Genomic DNA, 26,637 nt, shown 5'->3' on the forward strand with positions numbered 1-26,637 from the left:
ATATAGTCAGTGCTCTGCCTGTCCCGTCCTTTCCACCCACCTAGCTCTGCTTGCTCCGCCTGCCCACTTCTGAGTTTTTCACTTAGAGTTGTGCAAAGTTGGTAGAATCTTATTCAAAATGATTCACAGCTGTAATGGCTGCCAAATGTGATTTCACCAAGTATTACCTCTGGGGTGTTTTTTAAAAATGTTCTATAATTTGTATTTTTCTTTGAAAATGTGGAAAAGTTCGTGTAGATCAGTAGGAAAAAGGCTTATCTAATCCCTTTCCTAGATTTAATTTGAAGGCAGAAAATTGTGACGACTGTGCAAGGGATGTGTAGACTTTCAGTAGACATTGGTAAATGAAACACAAACTTCGCTAGGGTTCAACAGCAGACTCCAACACAGGGTCTCCTCCTCACATGGTGAAAGAGGATGCATTGTCGGTAGAGGATCCGTCCACAGACCTGCGGGCGGTGGAGACGTAGATCTCGGACTTGACCCTGGTGAAGCGTCGGACGTTCATGACCCTCTTCCCCACGCACCACACATCCTCCACAATCTTCTTGAAGTGGTTCCTGAACCTCACCCCGATGAAGGCATACAGCACTGGGTTAAGGCAGCAGTGCAGGTAGGCCACCGTCTCCGTCACCGTCTTGGCCACTTGGGTGGTGTCGATCTCTCCGCACAACTGGGGCTTGAACATGTGGACCGTGTCGTAGAGCAGGGCGGCGTTATAGGGCAGATGACAGGCAATGAACACCACCACAACGGCCAGCACCACGCGCACCGCCTTATGTCTCTGGAAGTTCTTGACGCGCAGCAGTGTGATGATGACGCTGGCGTAGCAGAAGCCCATGACCAACAGAGGCAAGAAGAAGCCCACCGCCATCTGGGTGCTGGGGACCAGGACCTTCATCTGGCGGGCCGTGGCGTTGTCCGGGAACCTGAACTTGCAAACCACAGAGTCCTCCTCTGACTCTGAGGATATAGGGTTCTTCAGACCAACAGGTGTCATAGCATTCCTGTAATCATAGAATCCATACTCACTTACATTGTAGAAGCTGTGTGCAGGCACATAACGCTCGTAGTAGACAAAGGTGGGGACAGAGAGGAGCAGGGCCAGGCTCCAGACTGTAGCACAGATGATGCGGCTGTAGAGGAGAGTGAAGGAGCGGAGCATGAAGGAGCGGCGGGCCTGGACAATAGCGATGTACCGGTCGGTGCTAATACAGGCTAAAAGCAGCATACCACTGTACAGGTTGATGCTGTAGGCCCCTCTGAGAATCTTACAGGCCACCGTCCCCATGGCCCAGTCACTCTGCTCATTGTAGATGATCAGGGGCAGAGCCGCCACAAACAGCATGTCGGCTATGGCCACGTTCAGAAGGTAAACGTCCGTCATGGACTTGGCCTTCTTGTAGAAGGCGTAGGTGACGATCACCAGGATGTTGCCCAGTAAACCCAGGATGCAGATGACAGAGTGGATGTAGAGGCGCACCACTCTCTCCACACTGTTGTTTTTTGTCATTTGACATGGCTCCACATAATCCATCTCACCATAGTCCTCTGTAATGCCATTTGTCGACTCACTATAACCTGTACCATCCATTTTCTCCTATTGAGAGAGAGAGAGAGAGAACTCAGAGAAGAATAGGCCTTTAATTTAACACACTTGGAATTTGACAGAAATTATCATTTATTTTCAACATACAGTACTGTATGTACTCTATCTCAAAAATGCATTACTCTCATGACATACTTAAATCTATTCTATCAATTCCAACTACTGTATACATCAATTATTCTATTACAAAGCCTTTGGACTTTTGCAAAGATCTGAGTGTAGTTAATTAACATCCTTACAAAAGTGTGACTATAAAGTAATATGGGGTTGAATGGGGTTAGCGATGTTGTGTGGTGTGATACAGAGATTGGAAATTTACAGAGAAACCAGGTTATATAACCCCAACACTGAGTGACCCAATTCCCTCTGTAAATGCATGAGAGTGTGGTTAAGTATCTCAAGTGAAAAAAAGGTTACATTTTGGGTACAATTACACATAATACTTTATCGCAGTAAGTTGGTAATTAATACAAATCTATGTGTTTTGAATATGAAAATGGCACAATGTTATTGACAAAGAACTAAAAGTTTTTGTTCCACCTTTGACTTTTACTATTATTCTTCCCTTCCGCATGGTGGCTGTTCTCAAAGCATATCTCAAATCCAATCAGGAATTTTATCATTTTTTAAAAATAAATCTTCATTTACAGTTGAAGTCGGAAGTTTACGTACACTTAGGTTGGAGTCATTAAAACTCGTTTTTCAACCACTCCACACATTTCTTGTTAACAAACTATAGTTTTGGCAAGTCGGTTAGGACATCTACGTTCTGCATGACACAAGTCATTTTTCCAACAATTGTTTACAGACAGATTATTTCACTTCACTGTGTCACAATTCCAGTGGGTCAGAAGTTTACATACACTAAGTTGACTGTGCCTTTAAACAGCTTGGAAAATTCCAGAAAAAGATGTCATGGCTTTAGAAGCTTCTGATAGGCTAAATGACAACATTTGAGTCAATTGGAGGTGTACCTGTGGATGTATTTCAAGGCCTACCTTCAAACTCAGTGCCTCTTTGCTTGACATCATGGGACAATCAAAAGAAATCAGCCAAGACCTCAGAGAAAAAATTGTAGACCTCCACAAAGTCTGGTTCATCCTTGGGAGCAATTTCGAAACGCCAGAAGGTACCACGTTCATCTGTACAAACAATAGTATGCAAGTATAAACGCCATGGGACAACGCAGCCATCATACCGCACAGGAAGGAGACGTGTTCTGTCTCCTAGAGACGAACGTACTTTGGTGCAAAAAGTGCAAATCAATCCCAGAACAACAGCAAAGGACCTTGTGAAGATGCTGGAGGAAACAGGTACAAAAGTATCTATATCCACAGTAAAACGAGTCCTATATCGACATAACCTGAAAGCCCACTCAGCAAGGAAGATGCTACTGCTCCAAAACCGCCATAAAAAAGCCGGACTACATTTTGCAACTGCACATGGGGACAAAGATTGTACTTTTTGGATAAATGTCCTCTGGTCTGATGAAACAAAAATAGAACTGTTTGTCCATAATGACCATCGTTATGTTTGGAGGGAAAATGGGGAGGCTTGCAAGCCGAAGAACACCATCCCAACCGTGAAGCACGGGGGTGGCAGCATCATGTTGTAGGGGTGCTTTGCTGCAGGAGGGACTGGTGCACATCACAAAATAGATGGCATCATGAGGGGGGAAATTATGCGGATATATTGAAGCAACATCTCAAGACATCAGTCAGGAAGTTAAAGCTTGGTTGCAAATGGGTCTTCCAAATGGACAATGACCCCAAGCATTCATCCAAAGTTGTGGCAAAATGGCTTAAGTCCTACAAAGTCAAGGTATTGGAGTGGCCATCACAAAGCCCTGACCTCAATCCTATAGAAAATTTGTGGGCAAAACTAAAAAATGTATGTGCGAGCAAGGAAGCCTACAAATCTGACTCAGTTACACCAGCTCTGTCAGGAGGAATGTGCCAAAATTCACCCAATTTATTGTGAGAAGCTTGTGGAAGGCTACCCAAAATGTTTGACCCAAGTTAAACAATTTAAAGGCAATGCTACCAAATACTAATTGAGTGTATGTAAACTTCTGACCCACTGATGCCATCTGATGAAAGAAATAAAAGCTGAAATAAAACACTCTCTCCAGCTATTATTCTGACATTTCACATTCTTAAAATAAAGTGGGGATCCTAACTGACCTAAGACAGGGAATTTTTACTAGGATTAAATGTCAGGAATTGTGAAAAACTGAGTTTAAATGTATTTGGCTATGGTGTAGGTAAACTTCCGACTTCAACTGTATGTTAGATTTCTCAAACATACTGTATTTTTGCTGCATATTTTATCTTCAATCTTATAATATACCTCATCACCTGACAAAAGAAGTTAAGCCATATATTCACCTCCTCCTGTCTGTACCAAGGTTATTATAGTTTTGTGTTTATATTTTCGTTTTTATTTCTATTCAATTTTCAATTTTAATTAGAAAATCAGTTTAGTGTCAGGTTTAAATTATGAAGTCAATCTCAATGTGACTTGGATTTCAAATGAATAGCGCAGACTGTTGTAAAATAATATGGTGGAATGAAACGCTCTCTCATCCATGTTTACACCAATCCAATGCTTTTTAACTTGGCCAGGCTGCGGATCCGTAGGTAATCGCCCCGTCAACCCCCTTTTCCCCAGAGCTGAAAAGCCGAATCATGTTCAACACACATTTTTTGTGGTCACCCTCCTTGTCACAGTTCTATCAGTTGTAAGAATTTATCATTTATCGGTGAAACTTCCATACAGCATCTGATACCAACCGTTATCTCAGTCAATTTAAGGGGGATATGCATTTAGATTTTCTTGAGTTATAGTGTTGTTCGGAAGTAGCTTAGTGTTGTTTTGAATTATGTAGCATTTTAGAGGAGATGTCATGGCGTTAAACTCTTGCATAACCTACAGTGGGGGAAAAAAGTATTTGATCCCCTGCTGATTTTGTACATTTGCCCACTTACAAAGAAATGATCAGTCTATAATTTTAATAGTAGGTTTATTTGAACAGTGAGAGACAGAATAACAACAACAAAAAATCCAGAAAAACACATGTCAAGAATGTTACAAAATGATTTGCATTTTAATGAGGGAAATAAGTATTTGACCCCTCTGCAAAACATGATTTAGTACTTGGTGGAAAAACCCTTGTTGGCAATCACAGAGGTCAGACGTTTCTTGTAGTTGGCCACCAGGTTTGCACACATGTCAGGAGGGATTTTGTCCCACTCCTCTTTGCAGATCTTCTCCAAGTCATTAAGGTTTCGAGGCTGACGTTTGGCAACTCGAACCTTCAGCTCCCTCCACAGATTTTCTATGGGATTAAGGTCCGGAGACTGGCTAGGCCACTCCAGGACCTTAATGTGCTTCTTCTTGAGCCACTTCTTTGTTGCCTTGGCCGTGTGTTTTGGGTCATTGTCATGCTGGAATACCCATCCATGACCCATTTTCAATGCCCTGGCTGAGGGAAGGAGGTTCTCACCCAAGATTTGACGGTACATGGCCCCGTCCATCGTCCCTTTGATGCGGTGAAGATGTCCTGTCCCCTTAGCAGAAAAACACCCCCAAAGCATAATGTTTCCACCTCCATGTTTGATGGTGGAGATGGTGTTCTTGGGGTCATAGGCAGCATTCCTCCTCCTCCAAACACGGCGAGTTGAGTTGATGTCAAGGAGCTCCATTTTGGTCTCATCTGACCACAACACTTTCACCAGTTGTCCTCTGAGTCATTCAGATGTTCATTGGCAAACTTCAGACGGGCATGTATATGTATTCTTGAGCAGGGGGACCTTGCGGGCGCTGCAGGATTTCAGTCCTTCACGGTGTAGTGTGTTACCAATTGTTTTCTTGGTGACTATGGTCCCAGCTGCTTTGGATTATTGACAAGATCCTCCCGTGTAGTTCTGGGCTGATTCCTCACCGTTCTCATGATCATTGCATCTCCACGAGGTGAGATCTTGCATGGAGCCCCAGGCCAAGGGATTTTGACAGTTCTTTTGTGTTTCTTCCATTTGCGAATAATCGCACCAAATGTTGTCACCTTCTCACCAAGCTGCTTGGCGATGGTCTTGTAGCCCATTCCAGCCTTGTGTAGGTCTACAATCTTGTCCCTGACATCCTTGGAGAGGTCTTTGGTTTTGGCCATGGTGGAGAGTTTGGAATCTGATTGATTGATTGCTTCTGTGGACAGGTGTCTTTTTTACAGGTAACATGCTGCGGTTAGGAGCACTCCCTTTAAGAGTGTGCTCCTAATCTCAGCTCGTTACCTGTATAAAAGACACCTGGGAGCCAGAAATCTTTCTGATTGAGAGGGGGTCAAATACTTATTTCCCTCATTAAAATGCAAATCAATTTGTAACATTTTTGACATGGGTTTTTCTGGATTTTTTTGTTGTTATTCTGTCTCTCACTGTTCAAATAAACCTACCATTAAAATTATAGACTGGTCCTTTCTTTGTCAGTGGGCAAACGTTCAAAATCAGCAGGGGATCAAATACTTTTTCCCCCCACTGTACATGTTTAGTTTAAATCATTAAATCAAAGCACATATTTTGCCGAGTGGCTCGCACTGTTGAGTTTTGGCATCATGAGATAAAAATGCAGACCATTCGCACAATCATCTTGAAATCTCATAAGAAATTAGGTGGTGTTTTTTTGTCTTACAGTAACATTATACCATGCTATTATATTCGGTTATGTTATGTATAATACTATCATTAGCCCTTGTTATCGTGCAGACATTGATTCAGCTTTGATGTAACTTTATTAAACGAGCACCATTCGGCAGTAATGTAGCTAATCCCCCACATGCGCACAAGTTTCAGGATCTTTAGCTGTCAAAAAAGTCCTAACAGCAGCCACTCTGTTTTAACTTTAGTCGTCATCTAAATATAAAACCCATTGACTTCATTTTTCCCCCTTTATTTTCTGAGCTATTGGTGATAGTGGGCTAATTACAACCATTTCTGTTCAGTCTGGGCTGTGCAGGTGGGCCCCTGATGAAGGATCAATCTGGGCCAGAAAGTTTAGTCAAAGGCTTTTGCATAGGTTATGTTGTACAATATGTTTTGTGAGACATTACTTATTCTTTGCATGGAGTGGGCATTTCCTTAGCTTCCCTAGCTGCAGAGTTCATGCATATTTGATTGGATTTGATACATTCCAGCAAGATCCCGAGGGGATTTTCTTTCTTCAGGTAATGCGAGTTCAGACTGCATAATAAACCTAAACAAACAAAAAAAGCTGCCTCAAGTAGCATGAATCTATTGCACACAATGATTATGATAAAAGTGTTTCTGTGAAAATAATGAAGGGTAATAAAATGGTACAAAGTGCATCAATGCAGACAATACAATGTCAGACAAGACAGTCCAAAGTAGAATTTAAATGATTTCAGGTAGGGCATGATTTAGAAATCAACAGATTTGTTTACAATAGATACAATACAATCCACAGTAAGATATTTTTACATACATTATCACTATGTTTCCAAATAAACATTTAAGTGCATATTGAACATATTTAACCCAGCAGTTTTTCCTCTTACAATATAACAGTAAAAGTAAATTTTATATATATATATATATATATTTTTTAGAAACATGCTAAGATTGCCTAGGTCACATATAATTCAATTTGTTGTGCGAGAGGACTTACCAGAATAACAGAGGAATAAAGTTTCAAAATACTCTTGGGCCTTTTTAAGCCAAGTTTGAAGAAGTGAAGCTGTGAACCTCAGAGATGACAGTATGTCTGTTTTGTCTGATCAACAAGAAAGAAGTAAAACTTTTGTCCGTTTGATCAACCTACATGTGCGTGGCCAAGCACTGTCGCTGCAAGTTCTCAAAACCTCAATTGGCATCCTGACACCTTCATAACCACAAGATAAGCAGGGGAACTCAAGAAATATGCTTTAAGTTTATTACAAAGTTCACAAAAATGCTTCACTCCTACAGGGCAGTGAATCACTTGGCCATGGCATGCTATAATAAAGCAGGCAGACCGGCATCGAGGCATTCAGTTAGTGTTTGATTGAACGTTAGAATGGGCAAAACGAGTGACCTAAGCGACTTTGAGCATGGTATGATCGAAAAACATCTCATGACATGCTAAAACCTGAGGTATATTGCAGTGGTATGGTTGTACACAGACTTGCTTTATGTGGGGGATACTGTTTTAATAAAGGTTAAAAAAAAAACTGATTTAGCAAAACAATATCACTGAAGAGCTATGTGCATAAAGTTATTTAATGTACTTACATACCATAGTTGTCATTATCTACTATGATTAATAACATGGTTGTCTACATCCTCTGCATAAAATTGAAAGTTATACAGACAGTTATCAAAAGTTTGACATTTCACTAGATGTAACGAAGTATGGAACCATTTTGCAGTGGTCTGCCAGCAGGATGACATCTAAACAGCCAATCAACTGCAGGTACTGTAAATGGCACAGCACAAATTACAGTAAGCTCCCCACATTGCGGTTTCAGATTGACATAAAATGTCATTGATGTCTCAACATGTCACTGATGAGATCTTTTAGTCACCTGTATACTAAAAAAATAATAAGAAGGAGTACAATAAAAAAAAGCCTGCTCAAGAACAATCTTGGTGACAGTGGTAATTTTATTAGATCCATGAACACAAATGATGTGCACACATAACATAAATAATAGTTAACGTAGTAAAAATGGCCTTTGTGGTGTAAGGCTGATGGGATTGTCATGCCACCTCTTCCATGTAGTCAGCTCCTTGACTCTGGCTGAGCTGAGATACGCTGAGGTCCTGAGTGATCTCATCAAACTGGGGGCGGTATTGAGGGGGAGAGAAAAGAAAGGGTGAGTGTGAGATAAGGTAATATAGAAATACCACCAAAGACACCTACTAACATAAAATTCATATTTATTAGAACTATTTATGTACGGCATGATTATAGGGAACATGTCAAATTTAGCTAATAGAATGTGCTCAAAGAGAATATAAACTGTCAATTACATTTTGATTCCTATCCCCACCCTATACTGGACTATGCCTTTATGTAAAACTCAACCTAAAACTGTAGTAACTACAAGGGCCCACTGCTGACTAGCTTTACATATATGTAGGGTTGACTGCCTGTTGCCCTTCCTATGACACACAGGCACCGATGACGTGGACGTCAATTAAGGCAGCTCCCCGCGCCTCTCTGATTCAGAGGCGTTGACTTAAATGTGGAGGACACATTTTGGTTTAATGCATTCAGCTGTGCCACTGACTAGGTATCCCATTCTCCCCCCCCCCCCCCCACACACACACCTTATCGCTGTTGTCGGGTCCCTCGATGGAAACCTCCTCGATCTCTTCTCCGATGCTCACCTCACTCTTGGAGATATCTGATCGATGGCTGGTGGTGGTAAACGCGCAGAGAAGGGAAACCCTTTAGATTGATATCTCTCATGGCACAGATAGGGCATGAAACTGAACGAGCACTGAGCAGCATTTAAAAATAGCTAGTGAGATCTAGGGAAGACACAGTACAATGCCCTACATTACCTGTTAAAGTCATCGCCATAGTCGTCATCTGGCAAAACAAAGAGGGGTATATCAGGATGATACTCTATATAAACAAAAGTATGTGGACACCCCTTCAAATTAGTGGATTTGGCTATTTCAGCCACACCCGTTGCTGACAGGTGTATAAAATTGAGCACACAGCCATGCAATCTTCATAGACAAACATTAGCAGTAGAATGGCCTCACTGAAGAGCTCAGTTACTTTTGACGTGGCACTGTCTTAGGATTCCAGCAAGTCAGTTCATCAAATTTCTGCCATGGTCAACTGTAAGTGCGGTTATTGTGAAGTGGAAACGTCTAGGAAAAACAACGGCTCTCCCGCGAAGTGGTAGGCCACACAAGCTCACAGAACGGGACAGCCAAGTGCTGAAGTGCGTAAAAAAATATATATATTAAAAAAAAAATTCAAAAAAATATCGCATCTACTCGGTTGCAACACTCACTGCCAAGTTCCAAACTGCCACTGGAAGCAATGTCAACACAATAACTGTTCGTCAGGAACTTAATTAAAATGGATTTCCATGGCCGAGCAGCTGCACACAAGCATAAGATCACCATGCGCAATGCCAAGCGTCTCTGGAGTGATGAATCATGCTTTACCATCAGGCAGTCCGACGGACGAATCTGATTTTGGCGGATGCCAGGAGAATGCTACCTGCCCCGACGAATATTGCCAACTGTAAAGTTTGTTGGAGGAATAATGGTCTGGGGCAGTTTTTCCATGGTCGGGCTAGGCCCCTTAGTTCCAGTGAAGGGAAATATTAACCCTACATCATACAATGATATTCTACACGATTCTGTGCTTTCAACTTTGTGGCAACATTTTGTGGAAGGCCCTTTCCTGTTTCAGCATGACAATGCCCCCGTGCACAAAGCAAGGTCTACACAGAAAATGGTTTGTCGAGAACTTGACTGGCCTGCTCTTGACCTCAACCCCATTGAACAACTTTGGGATGAATTGGAACGACAACAGCAAGCCAGGCCTAATAGCCCAACATCAGTGCCCGACCTCACTAATGTTCCAACATCTAGTAGAAAGCCTTCCTAGAAGAGTGGAGGCTGTTACAGCAGCAAAGGGGTGACCAACTACATATTAATGCCCATGACTTTGGAATGAGATGTTCGACGAGCAGCTGTCCACATACTTTTGATCATGTGGTGTATATGAAATAAATACAATTCAAATATGTAATTCACCAAAAACAGCATAATATAAAGAAATAAAACCTGGAATTGGGTTAAGATCATACCCTGCACGGAAGATCCGGTTTTATCATTTATAATTTTCAAGTCTTTGAATCCTTTGTCTCTGGGGTTAGAAGAAGTACCTAGAAAAAGCATTCGAGAGATTTACTCAAGAAGCAAAGAATCCAATAGTCAGGCACGTGCACAGATAGAGCCCTATAAAAAAAAAGTGCCCATTTGATTGGTGCAACAACTGCAGTTCGACTTTGCCAGTAGCAGAACAAATTTAAAATCAAGTAAAGACTAGTTGGCTTGTTTTGACAGCATTGCCTAGCTCACTAGCTAATTTATCAAGCCTACAATTGCGATGATCAGCTGGTATAGCCTACCCCAGTAGCTGTTTTAGCAAAGATACTTTAAACAAACTCCCTTTCATCTGTGGCTCTAACATGCTTAGACTGCACCGTGTGATGAGCGAGTGTGTTTTTGCAGTTAAAAATAAAATGATTTAGCTAGAGGAGCAGTAGAAGTCTATGACCGGATTTAAGGTTGATTTATTAATGGAATTAAAACCTCTTGAATCCCACGATCACACCGACGTGATTTAGTGCTTCTAAACCCTTTTAAACGTTGCGTGTTTGAGCTACAGAGTTCTGGATTTTTTGCATTAGATTCGTCTACTGCTTCTGCCGGAGCTTGAGCCTTGTTTGTGAAAAAGGTTCTTCTCACAAAAACGTCTGTAAAGTCTGAACGGTTTCAGCTACAGACTTATGACCCCACTATGAAAAGCCACACAATAGTCGTTAGAAGGTAAGGGGTTCTTCTACATTGAAGATCATAGGAAAACCCTGGACATATTGTCTATAATACTGTATTAAAACGCCAAACAGTGGTCACTGACTAGTTGGATATTCATTTCCCATTGAGCAAACAATTTCTGTACTTACAGAAATGCTTATGAATGCATTTTTTTTTTTATCAGGTGTTTGCTTGCCAGATCTTATATGTTTATTGACATTTGTCATGAATGCAACTGTTAATGTCAAATAGTTTTGTGTTCCATTTGTAGCCCTGGTTGTCCAGAAAAGAAAATGGTAAAAGACTTCAATGCGAGGCTAACTATAAGGGCAGAGCAAGCAGATGCCCCACCAATGCTCTGTGCACGGCCCTGGTAATAGTGCTTAACAAAAGTGCATCATTCTGGAGATAAAAGCATATACATACTCATGTTAAAATTAGTCTATACAACCCTTGCTACAGTTCATAACACACACACCACTGTTCTCACCGTTCTTGCTGGCTGAGAGGTCTCTGTGATGGGCTTCTCCTGAGTGGAACCCCCCACCTGCAGCACTCCTCTGGGGGGCCGGGTCCGAATCGGCTGCTCTCCTGGTGGAAAAACAAAAGCAGCAAGGCCTAAGGCTGAAGGCCTAAAACACATTCAACTCACATTCATTGATTGAGGCAGAGGAGACAGGCATGTCATTTAAGAGATACTAAGGAGTGTGGCACTGCACAGCGAGAAAGAGAAGGGGAACAGAGGGGATGGGGTACAAAAGAGAGCGAGAGAGAGAGAGAGAGAGAAAGAAGATGCCTGCTGTGAAAGAGAAGCCTGCAGCTCACCTGTGCTCCAAGCAGCTCCGTTTATTATCATAGTCAGAAAAGAGCTCGTCCCCATCGCCCTCTGTGTCACTGCCCAGAGCAGACAGGCTGAGCCCAGAGAGAGAGAGAGAGAGAGAGAGAGAGAGGAGAGACAGGACACACACAGGAGCATAGTGAAGGAAGTGCACTCACACAACACACACACGACAAAAAACACACACACACACATGCAAAGAAAAAGTGGAAAAGTACAAGACCATGAACACCATATTAGTATAGGTTATTATTTAGAGGTCAATGCCAATGTTACAAACGTTCATTTTTGGTTTCGAGGCAGCAAGCAAATGGTCAAACTTTTCACGGCTTTATCCCTCCGCTAATGGAGGAGTGATACACCAGCACCATGCACACTCACTCATTGAGGCTAGTGCCCCTCCTCATTGGGTTAAAGGAGCGCCCTGAGAGACTCTCCTCCCTCAGAGAGCGGACGAAGCTGCTTGGGGACGGAGGAAAGGACACACAGATAAACAGAAAAGAAGAAAGGAACAGGATAGAAAAAAAAGCTGGGCAGGCAGAGGAGAAACCCGAGGGGGGAAAAAAAGACAAGTGACAGCAGAACAGAGACAGACAGCACAGTGCTCCTATGTGGAACCAAACTACCCCCCCCCCCCCCCCACACACACATGCTGGTCCATGTTTCTAAGCCACTTCAGTCATCTTAACAAACACCTCCTTTGTACTTTCAATATGAGTACAGAATACTAAGCTAACAAGGATATCTATTTGCGATTACCTGCTATAGATAGAACAGGGTCGTGTTCATTAGGCACCAACAAACTACCTGGAATTGTCCAATAAGAAACCCGGAATTTGGTTTTCCATTGCAAAATGTTTTGTTACAGTGTGCCCTAATGAACACGGCCCTGTATTTCAAACTATTATGAGTCACTGTAGCCTAACTCATTGAGTTTACAGTGAGGACATACTTACTCTTTCTGACCGTTTCTCTTTTCAGAGAGACTGGCCCCTGAATTATTCTTAGCCAGGGGAAGGCTACTACTTCCATACGCAGCATGACAGAGAGCGAGAGAACATACAGTGAGCAGAGCGGCGACAGAGCCACACTTCTCGTCACACAATACTTCCTGATGTTGGATTCTAGCTTGAAATATATTTACTCCTACTACTGTATTAGAGGAACTTTGTGTATGGAGTGTTACTGTGAGAGAAAAGGGGAACAACGTACACTACATTACCAAAAGTATGTGGACACTTGCTTGAACATCTCATTCCAAAATCACGGCCATTAATATAGGGTTGGTCCCCTTTGCTGCTATAACAGCCTCCACTCTTCTGGAAAGGCTTTCCACAATATGTTGTAACATTGCTGTGGGGACTTGCTTCCATTCAGCCACAAGAGCATTAGTGAGGTCGGACACCGCTGTTGGGCAATTAGGCCTGTTCGATGTAGTTGAGGTCACAGCTCTCGGCTTGCCAGTCAAGTTCTTCCACACAGATCTCGACAAGCCATTTCTGTATGGACCTCGCTTTGTGCACAGGGGCATTGTCATGCTGAAACAGGAAAGGGCCTTCCCCAAACTGTTGCCACGAAGCTGGAAGTCAGAATAGTCTAGAATGTCATTGTATGCTGTAGCGCAGTGTTGTGTTCAAGAGCACCTAAAACGAGACTGATTCAAGACCAAGACCAGAGTAAATATAGTCAGAGTCAAGACCAGAGGGGGGGGGCGAGACCAAGTCAAGACTGAGTCCAGGAGGGGGACAAGGGGTCCGAGCCCAGAAGAATGCAAGTCCAATTCAAGACCATTATTGTAATTTTGTCAAATCACCACAAGGGTTCAAAACGTCCAGTATTTCTGTGGTCATATTTCAGAACAACATATGGATTCTTCAGACATTCAGAATAGTGAATAAATGCATGCTGAGGGTAAATAAAGCCACTCTACAAATGATTACTAACCCAAACACAATGGGGAACAATGAGCCTTCTACGCCTTCAGAGAAGGACTAAGGATTTATAAAATAATTATCATTATTTTCAATGATGTTCTGATTTAATCTCTTCAGTTTTTGTTGGAAAGGAAAAAGGGTTAACACTGAAGACTTTGCTGGTCTCTGGGGAATAAATCTAGCTAGCTAAATCAGCCGTCTGGTAGGCCATCAGAAGATAAATAAAAGGCATCTGCCATTCAACTGTATAAGGGCAACATTTTGGAGTGATAGTCAAGTCAAATCAACCAATCACATTGACTTAATGGGTGGGACCTTTTTTACAGAAACATGTATGGAAACATCTGCCTTATTAAAGGACAACAGGTCACTGTGCAATAGCGAGCAGTAGTTTTCCCACGGTCTAGCTACCTAGCTTTTTTTGTCGGCAAATTTTCAGCAGCTGCAGCAGGTGTTATCAAAGAGGATGTTGCTAATTTGTTAGCTTCTACCTTTTCAAGAATAATTTTCAACAATAAGTTAAATTTTCAAATGATAGTCATCTGGGGTGAGAGGAACTGTTTTGTTGTTTATTGCAGCTAGCTTGCTGATGTTAGCCATCTCTTTGAAAATAACTTGTGTGTGGACTATTGTTGGATTTAAAGTAGAACTGACCACATTTTAGCAACATGAAATCTTATTAAAATCTGTTTATGTACACCCCCAGAATCTATAACACTTAGATAAGGTAATTTTCATGTTTTCATAAATTCTTCAAATGTTTGGGAATTAAGTATTCTAATTTGAGAAGATTCTATAGTAATATATAGTGGGAAAGCGGCAATGCGTTTGTACAATTAATAGACACTGCAATAAATAAAACCAAATAAAAAGCATCCGTCTTGTCCAGGACCGGAGTCTACAGTCGTGGCCAAAAGTTTTGAGAATGACACACAAATATTACATTTTCAAAGTCTGCTGCCTCAGTTTGTATGATGGCAATTTTCATATACTCCAGAATGTTATGAAGAGTGATCAGATGAATTGCAAAGTCCCTCTTTGCCATGCAAATTAACTGAATCCCCAAAAAACATTTCCACAACATTTCAGCCCTGCCACAAAAGGACCAGCTGACATCATGTCAGCGATTCTCTCATTAACACAGGTGTGAGTGTTGATGAGGACAAGGCTGGAGATCACTCTGTCATGCTGATTGAGTTCGAATAACAGACTGGAAGCTTCAAACGGAGGGTGGTGCTTGGAATCATTATTATTCCTCTGTCAACCATGGTTACCTGCAAGGAAACACGTGCCGTCATCATTGCTTTGAAACAAAAGGGCTTCACAGGCAAGGATCTTGCTGCTAGTAAGATTGCACCTAAATCAACCATTTATCGGATCATCAAGAACTTCAAGGAGAGCGGTTCAATAGTTGTGAAGGCTTCAGGGAGACCAAGAAAGTCCAGCAAGCGCCAGGACCGTCTCCGAAAGTTGATTCAGCTGCGGTATCGGGGCACCACCAGTACAGAGCTTGCTCAGGAATGGCAGCAGGCAGGTGTGAGTGCATCTGCACGCACAGTGAGGCGAAGACTTTCAGGATGGCCTGGTGTCAAGAAAGGCAGCAAAGAAGCCACTTCTCTCCAGGAAAAACATCGGTTACAGACTGATATTCTGCAAAAGGTACAGGGATTGGACTGCTGAGGACTGGGGTAAAGTCATTTTCTCTGATGAATCCCCTTTCCGATTGTTTGGGGCATCCGGAAAAAAGCTTGTCCGGAGAAGACAAGGTGAGCGCTACCATCAGTCCTGTGTCATGCCAACAGTAAAGCATCCTGAGACCATTCATGTGTGGGGTTGCTTCTCAGCCAAGGGAGTGGGCTCACTCACAATTTTGCCTAAGAACACAGCCATGAATAAAGAATGGTACAAACACGTCCTCCGAGAGCAACTTCTCCCAACCATCCAGGAAAAGTTTGGTGACAAACAATGCTTTTCCAGTATGATAGTTATCACTTTTGCCTTATGGCAAGGTGCTCTAAGTGGCTCGGGGAACAAAACATCGATATTTTGGGTCCATGGCCAGGAAACGCCCCAGACCTTAATCCCATTGAGAACTTGTGGTCAATCCTCAAGAGGCGGGTGGACAAACAAAACCCCACAAATTCTGACAAACTCCAAGCATTGATTATGTAAGAATGGGCTGCTATCAGTCAGGATGTGGCCCAGAAGTTAATTGACAGCATCCCAGGGCGGATTGCAGAGGTCTTGAAAAAGAAGGGTCAACACTGCAAATATTGACTCTTTGCATCAACTTCATGCAATTGTCAATAAAAGCCTTTGACACTTATGAAATGCTTGTAATTATACTTCAGTATTCCATAGTAACATCTGACAAAAATATCTAAAGACACTGAAGCAGCAAACTTTGTGGAAATTAATATTTGTGTCATTCTCAAAACTTTTGGCCACGACTGTACACAGACCTGAGCTATAGCCAAAGCTACAGTAAGCCTTTATACAAACAAGCCATTTGCCAAACGGGACTGCCATCATTCACTTTAAACTGGACTGTGTGTTTACAGGCAGTTGCAACAGCACGACTTCAAATCATTAGAACGCATTCGCCAAAAGCCTCAAAATACACCTGAATGGATTTCTGCAAATATGTAAACACCACGGGAGTCCTCTTACATTTAGGAACTTTACAGTCCTATTGATCAAACAACCATGAAAAGGGAGGCCTAAACCCTCAGTTATGCACAACAACAAGATCAACAGCTAAATGCTAGCCAGAGCAAGCTGAGCAAAAATGTAACAAAGGATCATCAGATAAACCCTAAAACACTTTTTCTGCTAGTTGGCCGTCAAAATTGAACTGATAAACGATGGGGAATTGTAGCCTCCTCGTCCTTCTGCAGCTTGCCTGCCAATGCATGCTTGTCCAAACCCCGCACCCAAGCTAACTGGCTAGCTAAGCTACTTCCAGACACAAATGAGAGAACACCTCACTCGGACCATTTTACTCGCTGTAGCAATGCTGGTTAGGCAGTTTACATGTCATCTAGAGCGTTCTTGACTAACTATAACTTTTTTGACAGCGGTCATATTCAGCGGGTGATGTGCGTTCGTAAATGCATCCGTTGTTCTGCGCTTTTGCACACAGATGAGAGTGCTCTAAAATCGGAGCAGATAGCATATCTCTTGCGTTCGCAAATTCACTCTGGCTAACAGTCATTCAAGTTCTTGCTAGCTAACCAAATGACACCTGCATCTCTAGCTGTGTAGCCACCAAAAAAACGATATGAGGGGGGAAAAGTCAGTCAGTCACTCACCCATTTCTCCAATGGCTAGCTAACTAACATTAGGCTCTGTGTTTTTAGCTTGCTACATAAATAGATATGCTAGCATATTAGCCACGTTATGACTGACTTGTGGTAATTGCCCTGGCTAGTTTGACTGTATTGACATTCCCAGCCTTAGATACAATAGTCTGTTTTTGTCCAGAATATTGAGTAATTGAAACTGTTTATCCTAAATGGAGGCAGCAAACAATGTACCAGGCCGGCTGTGATTTACAACCTGATAGCAATATCTTTTGGACTACCATGAAATGTATCGGTGAATTATATTAATTATGCATTTAACTGCATCCATCTATTTTGCCAACAATGTCTTAGTGTACGTCATGGAACAGTGAGTCAACTAGCAACTATTTTTAAAACCTCTTATAAAGTTGGTTTTGTAGCATAAACAGGGAATTTGCCATAAAGTTCCCAAACGGCCCTTCCAGCGAAGGAAAGGCACCCTGTGTAAAAACAGTATATGATTTCCTATGGGGTTTTTTAATGAGTTTTCCTAAAGATTTTTCTGATTCACTCTCAAAATAACAATATATTTTTAAACAACAAAAATACCCTAATTGTGCCCCTGTGCACCCAGGCCCATCAAAGTCTACGCACCTGATGCAAACAGTGCATGATAACAATTGCACATCACATATAGCCTAATAACCAACACTTCTGATTCAACTTTTTTTAATACCTGGTTTACATTCCCATTGTTGCCTTGGTTAGCATTTACTGGTAGATATAAGTTGAAACGTCTTTCCTACCCTACCGGCTACCGATGTGATTCTTCTGTGAGCTGCTCGATGACAAAACCAGATGAGAGCTGAACAATGTTGCTGCCTGCAAATGATATTCCGCTGATGCTAGGCTGTGTGTGTAAATACATTTAATGCGCTTTGACATTGTGTAGGCTACTTTGTGCATGATTTCTCTATTGTACTACATAATTGATAAGTCACATACCTCCACTACACTACTTTGATACGCATCAGTAGGGATTAATAAGTTAATAAACGCAATGCCCACGAAAACAAAAGTGGGTATACGACTTATACCTGCGTATAACCCCTCCACTACGCCACTGGACCTTTGTGTTTTACAAAAAGTGCATTCTCCTACATGAGTGCGCTGGTATTACGGTTGCTGTCCTTTCAGAATCATGACACACACTAAAGACCTATAGGTTCACCACTGTACTAACCTGTCACACACTGAAGACCTATAGGTTCACCACTGTACTAACCTGTCACACACTGAAGACCTATAGGTTCACCACTGTACTAACCTGTCACACACTGAAGGCCTATAGGTTCACCACTGTACTAACCTGTCACACACTGAAGACCTATAGGTTCACCACTGTACTAACCTGTCACACACTGAAGACCTATAGGTTCACCACTGTACTAACCTGTCACACACTGAAGACCTATAGGTTCATCACTGTACTAACATGTCACACACTGAAGACCTATAGGTTCACCACTGTACTAACATGTCTATAATAGATATAAAGGCTGTTAAGATACTGTATTCATGTTAAAAGAAATGAGTGGATATATTTGGCCTGGCAAAGCAGTTTTATGAGCTGATAATTATTCGTTTTTTACTCCGCTGGTCTTGGGAAGAAATTACAAGTCCTCACTGTCCGAGACAAGATTGAGTACAATGCATCCGACACCAAGACAAGACCAAGACACTCAATATGTGGTCTCGAGACCGGACTCGAGTACTACAACCCTGCTGTAGCGTTAAGATTTCCCTTCAAGATAACGAAAGTAAATAACATGTCCGTAAAATGATTGCTCCTCCACCAAACTTTACAGTTAGCACTATGCATTGAGGCAGGTAGCGTTCTCCTGGCATCCGCAAAACCCAGATGAATCAGTTGGACTACCAGATGTTGAAGCGTGATCACTCCAGAGAATGAGTTTCTACTGCTCCAGAGTCCAATGGCGGCGAGCTTTACACCACTCCAGCCGACTCTTGGCATTGTGCATGGTGATCTTAGGCTTGGGTGCGGCTGCTCGGCCATGGAAACCCATTTAATGAAGGGGGGGTGTGTGTGAAAGTCCCAGTGGGGTTAAAGCCGCAGCTGCGGTGGCCGTGAGGCCATAGATCTATGTGCAATAGGGGTAAGGGTAGGTCCCGTAGTAGGATAGGTCCCTAGTGGGGATATGACCCATGCGAGATCCCTAGGTGGCGGGTAGGTAGGGTAGGTTCCCGAGTGGGGGTGCAAATCCCTCAGCTGGGTTTAAGACCTGTGTGTTACTATATGGAGAAGTTGGCACATCTATATGCTAGCATGGTAGGTTACAGAGAGGTAGTCCATGTAGAAGGACTAAGGCAGGACATGTGCCTGGTGGAGAATAGGAGGTATCTGGGGATATCAGAGATGCAAAATTGTCAGTAAGGGGTAGCGTGTATGGTGATAGAAAGTTGCCTGTAAGTTCTGGGAGGCAGGCCATCTCCATGGTTGGAAAAGCGAAAGGATATCAGCACATTGTTTGAAAGTGATCAGTAGCAATAATGAGAGCAGTTGGTTTATGCCCTATTGGGGCGGGGAACCGTGACAGATTATGTGAAATTAGATGGACAACTGAGTAACCTCGGTAACAAGTGTTGTCAGGAACAGTGGTATTTACGGCGAGAGATACTAAAACCCCTTCCTGTATTACACATTAGTCTTCCGCAATATCCTGTGGCCCATTGGCACACTCTAGTGTCGCCCTACCACAAACTGTTTGTTCGGAACCTAACAATCATAAATATGTACTATAGCTCGACTTTCTCCACATAGACCCAGCCCATCAGAGTTGATTAACGCCCCTGTATTTTAAGATTCTTAAGATATTCTGTTGCACCATTAGCCATGATCAATATCTATGCTAATATTAACAGCATCCATGTTTTACATTATCGCTATTACGCATGACTTATGTGATGGATCATGGAGCAGCACACATGTTCAATAGCGTGTATGACAATCAATCCCCGTCCTCACCAGCCGTAGGTTTTCTGTGGTTTAGGCAGAGGGTCGTCAAAGAACGAGTCGTCCTCGTCTAGGTCCTCTTCCACCTCCAGGTCCAGCCCCTTCTTCAGGCTCGCCGTGGGGCTGTTGTCGTTGTCCCCGGACGCTTCGCTGTGCCTTGACGTCACGTGACCCTGCCCTTTGCCCTTTAGAGAGCCAAAGCGCAGGCTGGTGTCACTGTGGCTGACCTCCACGCCCTGTGGGGTACATGCAGGAACAAGACAGCACAAATAACAAAAACACGCGTTTAAAGTCGCTTCTGTGTATTTGAGCGGGTGCAGCTAGCATTTAGTTGCAAATGGTTAGAGGATTGAAGCGACAGGGAGAATTAGTAGTGGCACTGAAATATTAGCTATAGGAAAGATATTTTGAGAACTATCCGACACAAGTAAAGGTCTTGTTCGAGGTTTGGCTAATCGCTTAGCTACGTTAGTCTTACCTACTCTATGAACCATTAAGACTGAAGTTGAGCAATTAGTAAAACACATGCACACAGCACAGTCAGATTTTCAATCAAAACTGGAAAACACTCATCATTCATTAGAATCAGTCTGGTGATAAGAGTACATTTGAGAGGCTGCGCTGAGATACTGCCAACCTATCTTCACTGCGCTAAGGGTGACAACCCATGGTTTATTTGGTATGGTAACAGAAGACTATGGTATAGACATGCCTTTGAAATCAGAACCTCCCCTGGATGAGTTGGTATGAGCCTACCCACTGGGCAGACGTCAATTTAAAGTCTATTCCATGTTGGTTCCACGTCCTTTCATTGAAATGACGTGCAAACAACGTTCATTCAACCAGTGTGTGCCCATGGGTACTGTACACCTGGGTTGTGTTCATTACAGCAAACCAAATGAAAATGAGTGTTCCATATTAGTCCAGCAAGTCCCTCTCTGTTTCAGTAGATTTTCTTATGTTTGGTGCCTAATGAGCACAACCCTGTTCCAGCCTTGCGGTTTACCTTGGCGTCAGCCTTCTCCGCCTGTGCACTGTGCCTATGTCCTTTAAACCTGGGGATCTGTGCATGAGAACACAGCTATCAGCCTCCTCACACGCTCACTGCCTCACTAACATGATGGATACTGGGTAGGCCCTAAAGGTGGCTACATTTAGGGAGAATCACATACAGTTTAGTCTACTGACCTCTTCGTCCTTTCCGAAAAGAAAGCGGAAAAACAGAGGCTTTGTTTTAACAATCAACATTCTCTTAAAATATCCATGTCATGTATACCCTATGCTCACATCCTGCAAATACAAAGCTAGGTCTCTTAGTTATGATTGCTTGTTATGTTATTTTAAAAAGGCAAGTTCCATAGAAATGAATTGATTCACAAGAAAGCTGTTATGACATAACAGTTCACACAAACAGGTATTAAAAGGAATGCAATTTTAACGTTGAACAAAGTCAGAAAAAAAGTGATCCTACGAGAAACCACACAACAGCCATTTTATATAGAGCACTACAACATACACTGCACCATAGTTTGAATAGGGCCAATGTACCTTACTAGCCGGTGAAGTGCTTTTCTTCTCAATAAATTGACTGGGATTGTGAATTACATCACTGGTGTCATGGGTGACCTGGAAGGGAAGGACACATTTAACATTGTGTTTCATCGAGAGAAACGGTTAATTCAAAGTTCAATCTATGACACAATCTAAAAAGGAACTCTGAGACAGTAAAAGGTGTCTTACCACACTTCGACACTGACTGAAGAAGCGCTTGTACAAGCCCAGAAACTCCTGGAAGTCTACAGCTACAGAGACAGAGGTGAGACAAAGCATTAGAGCAGATGACGACATTTTCCACAGCTTTGTGTTGCCATGCTTGTAACTACCACACTTTTCAGTTCGCTGCAGCTACCGACTGGAACGAGCTGCAAAAAACTATCAAACTGGGCAGCTTAATCTCCATCTCTTCATTCATGGACACTCTTATTGACGGTTGTGGCTGATTCACGTGATGTATTGTTATCTCTACCTTCTTGCCTTTGTGCTGTTGTCTGTGCCCAATAACGTTTGTACCATGTTTCGTGCTGCTACCATGTTGTGCTGCTGCCATGTTGTTGTCATGTGTTGCTGCCGTGCTATGTTGTCGTCTTAGGTCTCTCTTTATGTAGTGTCTCTCTTGTTGTGATGTGTGTTTTGTCCTATCTTTTTAATCCAAGCCCCCGTCCCCGCAGGAGTTCCTTTTGTTAGGCCGTCAATGTAAATATGAATTTGTTCTTAACTGACTTGCCTAGTTAAATAAGGGTTAAATTAAATACATTCAATTAAGAATGTCACTTCATTTCAGTCTACAGAACACTTACATTTACTGGAGGCCTTGTCTCCAGCTCTATGTTCATCAGTGACAAACTTCTCCAGCATGTTCCTGTTATTGGACACACCGATTACTTGTTAAGGAAACTGGATGAGCTGTAGATTCACGTCACAAATAGCATTGTCGGGTCAGCTTTGCAGTCAGGGCAGGTTTCCCCAGACACAGATTAAGTCTATTCCTGAATGACAAAGCACTTTCAATGGAAATGCATGCTTTTTAGTTCAGGAGTGGGCTTTCCTGTGTCCAGGGAACGAGCCCTCAGTGTTTTATCATTTTGCTTGAAATACATGGCCCAAACATACTTGTTGAAGTTGGGAAAAACATCTCCAAACACAACTTTCAAATCCTCTTTGCGTATCCCACCAGTTCTGGCCTGTGAATCAGAAAGTTTAAACAGAGTAAAAGGCAGGATCTTGGACATTTAAACACCTCCACAAGGTAATCAATGGCAATGGAGAACTTATGAGGATGACCAAGATGAGCACATCTACAAAAATGATCACCTTGTCATAACAATCAAACTTCTTCCGGGCGTCTGCTATTTGCCTGGGGGATAGTTCCTATAAAGAGAAAAAGGAAGAACATTGATATCAGACCAAGACATCTCTCTACATTTGAAGTTGCATCCTCTTGGGGTCAATTAAGGTGATCAAAACAAACATGAAATTGTGAGCTTGATGGGTTTATATGTTACATGCTAGTTCTTCATGTGCACCTTCGTGGCCCACAGTTCTCTGTATGAATGGGCGAATAGGATAGCTACATGAGCTCATTCTGCTGATTTGAGCAGAGCATGAAAGATGACTAAGAAAGTGGGACAAACTTGTTATGTCAGAATCTCGCTGAACAACAGGAAAACCATTTTCTCTCTCTCTCAATCGTCTGGGTACATTTACACTAATGGCAAGCTGCCTTCTTTTGACCCAGATAATATTATAATTAGGTCATCACGGCAAAATGACAACTATGAGTGATATAGTTTATTTTCTCTCTGGCAGCTCAGGTCCATTGACAAAATACTTAAAATGTTGTTGTATGAAGGATTACATCTCAGTGTGGTCATGTGTGTAGGCTATGTATAATACCTGATTATGAAACAGTTGGTGCTCATTCATAACATTGTATGTAGCTGTAAATGTACCTTAGTGAGTGAGAAGGAAGGCAATGAAGATCATAAGAATTACTACCTTGGGGATGTTTGTGGCTTTGTCCCCCTTACATCAGATAACAGCAGGCCAGAGCAGGGAAATCAGTAGAGCAAGAAAGCAGTCCATTATAATCACAAGTGGGACACTCCATTCAGAAGAAAATACTTTTTAAAGGAAGGACAGCCATTCAAGAGCATAATCAAATCATGTAGACTTCTGGGCATGGGTGATGTTGTGGATGTTTATATGTTGTTGTTTGTATGTGTATGTTTTGGATTGTATTTAAAAAAATATATGATTTTAAATATATATACATATATATTAAATACAATCGTACAACAACAAAAACTAATCAGGGAGGCTTCGGGTTTGGACAACAGCTAATGTCAGAAGCTCTTTTCTCCACTAGGAGCTTAAGGGAATACGCTAATGTAGTGAATGACAATGTAAAATGTCAAGCCCTGTGCAGTGGTTGTGTCTTTACCTCTGAGAAGATGGAGGCCTTCTCCTTGTGTCTGCCCCTCTTGACAAGCTCCAGCAGGAGAGGAGTGTTCCTGTTCATATCAGTCTCGGTGATATCCAGCTCACAAGAGACCTGCTCACGGCTGTCTAGGCCATTTAGCTGAGAATATGAGACACGCGCGCAATAAATTGCATGCCATAACGGTGAATGTAGCACTGACAATTCCAAGTTATTTGACCAAATGGTGAATGTAGCACTGACAATTCCAAGTTATTTGACCAAATGCCGAGCCAGCCCTATCCACTGGGAGTAAAACACTCACTGAATTTATCTCTGGCTGGAAGACAGCAAGCGTGAAGTCCAGGTGAAAGACCTGTAGAAAGTCTATGATGAGGCTGGCCACCAGGCGTCCTGTAAAAAGGGAAGGATAGGATCAGCCTCATGGAAAGAATGAGTCATTGTAATGTATGTTGATTATTATAAGATTAGCAGACTATTGTTCAGACAATCACGGTGGATAATACAACCCTTACCATCCTTTGTATTAAGACATTTCTTCAGGTTTTCATTGACAAGTGGAGTTTTATTCTGGGGGAACGATAATGGGTGGTAGCAGAGGTTATGCAGACGTAAATCATACTCTACACTGACATCCCAAAAAATGTAAAGTCATTAATAAGAGAAGCAATAAATAAGCCTAACGTTACACTATCAGGATTCATTGAAAATGCACATAAGACAGTTATCGTCTTACCTCCACTTTATCCTGTTCATCCATAGCCAGGAAGACAGCAGCGCGCATTTCTGCCTACAGAATAAGAGAAGTAAGAGCAAAAGAGGGTGTTAGCCAAGCAAGAGGGCCTCAAACTGGCCTGAACTACCTAGCTAACGTTAGCAAGTACTGTTACATAGCTAAGTACCTAAAATGCACTGCTTGTAAAAGAGTTCGCTATTTAACTAACGGTTATTCAATGTTAGAAGGTACAGTAGCTAGCTATCCCACGACACTAGAGCTCATGATGATAAATCAGTCACTTTCCGGGGTCCAGCTAGTTACAGTACTGTAGCTAGCTAACGTTAGCTAGCTAGCTAGCTAGCTACAAGCTGCAACAACACAATTCTCAGTCTTTGAACAGTCCTTCGACATATGACTTTACAGTATTAGTAGTTACGTGCCTTTAGTTTGTTCAAGACCCCACTGTTTTCTAGGTTTTGGATCAAAAGATCCCGCAACTCAGTGTCGTCCTCCGTGGCAGACATCTTTCTTTTAGCTAATCGGCAACCAAGACAACCAAAACAAACACTGGCAGCTAGCTATTTGCTAATTCAGCAACGCAGATTCCAGGAAATAGTTCCAACAGCAAGCCAGCACGCGCGATTTGCACCGTTCACCAGCGTCGTGGCACACGCAATCTTGCCCCTCTTTAGTTCAACACGTAGGGAGTGATGTCAAAATAGGTTGGTGCTGTATCAATTGCTGGATTAGGGTCAAATAATGCAAGTTCTGTATCAACATCTGAGTCATGTATAGAGCGATATGACACATGTTAAACATATCAGATATTTCGATGAAAGTTGCTTTTGATTTGCTGACCTGCCTTATGTGTCATGAGACATTTTTGACTCATGTCTCTTATCATTTGTGGTTGTGTATATTTGTATTATATCGTATTTTGTAAATTGTGTGAATCCCTTACTTTGTTTGTGGTTGATAGTACCCTCCAAACTCGTCATTAAGCTCGAAACCCAGGGTCTCGACCCTGCCCTGTGTAACTGGGTCCTGGACTTCCTGACGGGTCGCCCCCAGGTGGTGAGGGTAGGTAACAACATCTCCACCCCGCTGATCCTCAACACAAGGGTGCGTTCTCAGCCCTGTACTCCCTGTTCACCCACGACTGCGTGGCCATGCACGCCTCCAACTCAATCATCAAGTTTGCAGACGACACTACAGTGGTAAACTTGATTACCAACAACGACGAGACGGCCTACAGGGAGGAGGTGAGGGCCCTCGGAGTGTGGTGTCAGGAAAATAACCTCACACTCAATGTCAACAAAACAAAGGGGATGATCGTGGACTTCAGGAAACAGCAGAGGGAGCAGCCGCCTATCTACATTGACGGGACAGTGGTGGAGAGGGTGGAAAGTTTTAAGTTCCTCGGCGTACACATCACGGACAAACTGAAATGGTCCACCCACACAGACAGCGTGGTGAAGAAGGCGCAGCAGCGCCTCTTCAACCTCAGGAGGCTGAAGAAATTCGGCTTGTCACCAAAAACACTCACAAACTTTTACAGATGCACAATCGAGAGCATCCTGTCGGGCTGTATCACCGCCTGGTACGGCAGCTGCTCCGCCCATAACCGTAAGGCTCTCCAGAGGGTAGTGAGGTCTGCACA

General features: G+C 42.6%; 2 protein-coding genes across 14 annotated transcripts; both read right to left on the minus strand.

Moving 5' to 3' along the window:
• Window positions 1-180: 180 nt before the first annotated feature.
• LOC106571620 (C-C chemokine receptor type 6) lies at window positions 181-7,413 on the minus strand. The gene is made up of 2 exons (XM_045695840.2): window positions 7,289-7,413; window positions 181-1,600 (listed from the first exon to the last, which is right to left on the minus strand). Exon 2 carries the CDS (start codon window positions 1,592-1,594, stop codon window positions 401-403), a length of 1,194 nt encoding a protein of 397 aa, XP_045551796.1. The 5' UTR covers window positions 1,595-1,600; window positions 7,289-7,413; the 3' UTR covers window positions 181-400.
• An 831-nt stretch (window positions 7,414-8,244) lies between these two features.
• On the minus strand, window positions 8,245-26,048 carry cep43 (centrosomal protein 43). 13 transcript variants are annotated; one of them, XM_082961890.1, is made up of 20 exons: window positions 25,939-26,048; window positions 24,996-25,049; window positions 24,775-24,829; window positions 24,564-24,652; window positions 24,263-24,400; window positions 23,818-23,844; window positions 23,134-23,190; window positions 22,933-23,003; window positions 22,620-22,681; window positions 22,003-22,064; window positions 21,811-21,888; window positions 21,269-21,325; window positions 20,275-20,498; window positions 12,392-12,469; window positions 11,998-12,084; window positions 11,663-11,763; window positions 10,440-10,517; window positions 9,169-9,196; window positions 8,932-9,019; window positions 8,245-8,439 (listed from the first exon to the last, which is right to left on the minus strand). In XM_082961890.1, exons 2-20 carry the CDS (start codon window positions 25,041-25,043, stop codon window positions 8,359-8,361), a joined length of 1,509 nt encoding a protein of 502 aa, XP_082818016.1. In that variant the 5' UTR covers window positions 25,044-25,049; window positions 25,939-26,048; the 3' UTR covers window positions 8,245-8,358. The 13 variants fall into 13 exon arrangements, with proteins under 13 accessions (XP_082818016.1, XP_082818010.1, XP_082818011.1 ...); XM_082961884.1 differs by lacking the exon at window positions 25,939-26,048 and adding an exon at window positions 25,414-25,631 and having other exon boundaries at window positions 24,996-25,045; XM_082961885.1 differs by lacking the exons at window positions 12,392-12,469; window positions 25,939-26,048 and adding exons at window positions 12,967-13,032; window positions 25,414-25,631 and having other exon boundaries at window positions 24,996-25,045.
• Window positions 26,049-26,637: the final 589 nt, after the last annotated feature.

The sequence above is a fragment of the Salmo salar genome, chromosome 15, assembly GCF_965601325.2.
Source record: "Salmo salar chromosome 15, fSalSal1, whole genome shotgun sequence".
In the NCBI taxonomy this organism is placed as follows: Eukaryota; Metazoa; Chordata; class Actinopteri; order Salmoniformes; family Salmonidae; genus Salmo; species Salmo salar.

Coding starts and splice junctions, on each gene's coding strand:
- LOC106571620 (XM_045695840.2), bottom strand. CDS start 1,594: ATGGATGGTACAGGTTATAGTGAGTCGACAAATGGCATTACAGAGGAC.
- cep43 (XM_082961884.1), bottom strand. CDS start 25,501: ATGTCTGCCACGGAGGACGACACTGAGTTGCGGGATCTTTTGATCCAA. Junction 20,499..21,268: donor CGGAGAAGGCTGACGCCAAG/GTAAACCGCAAG, acceptor TGTACCCCACAG/GGCGTGGAGGTCAGCCACAG. Junction 12,085..12,391: donor AGGGGCACTAGCCTCAATGA/GTGAGTGTGCAT, acceptor CTCTGGGCTCAG/CCTGTCTGCTCTGGGCAGTG.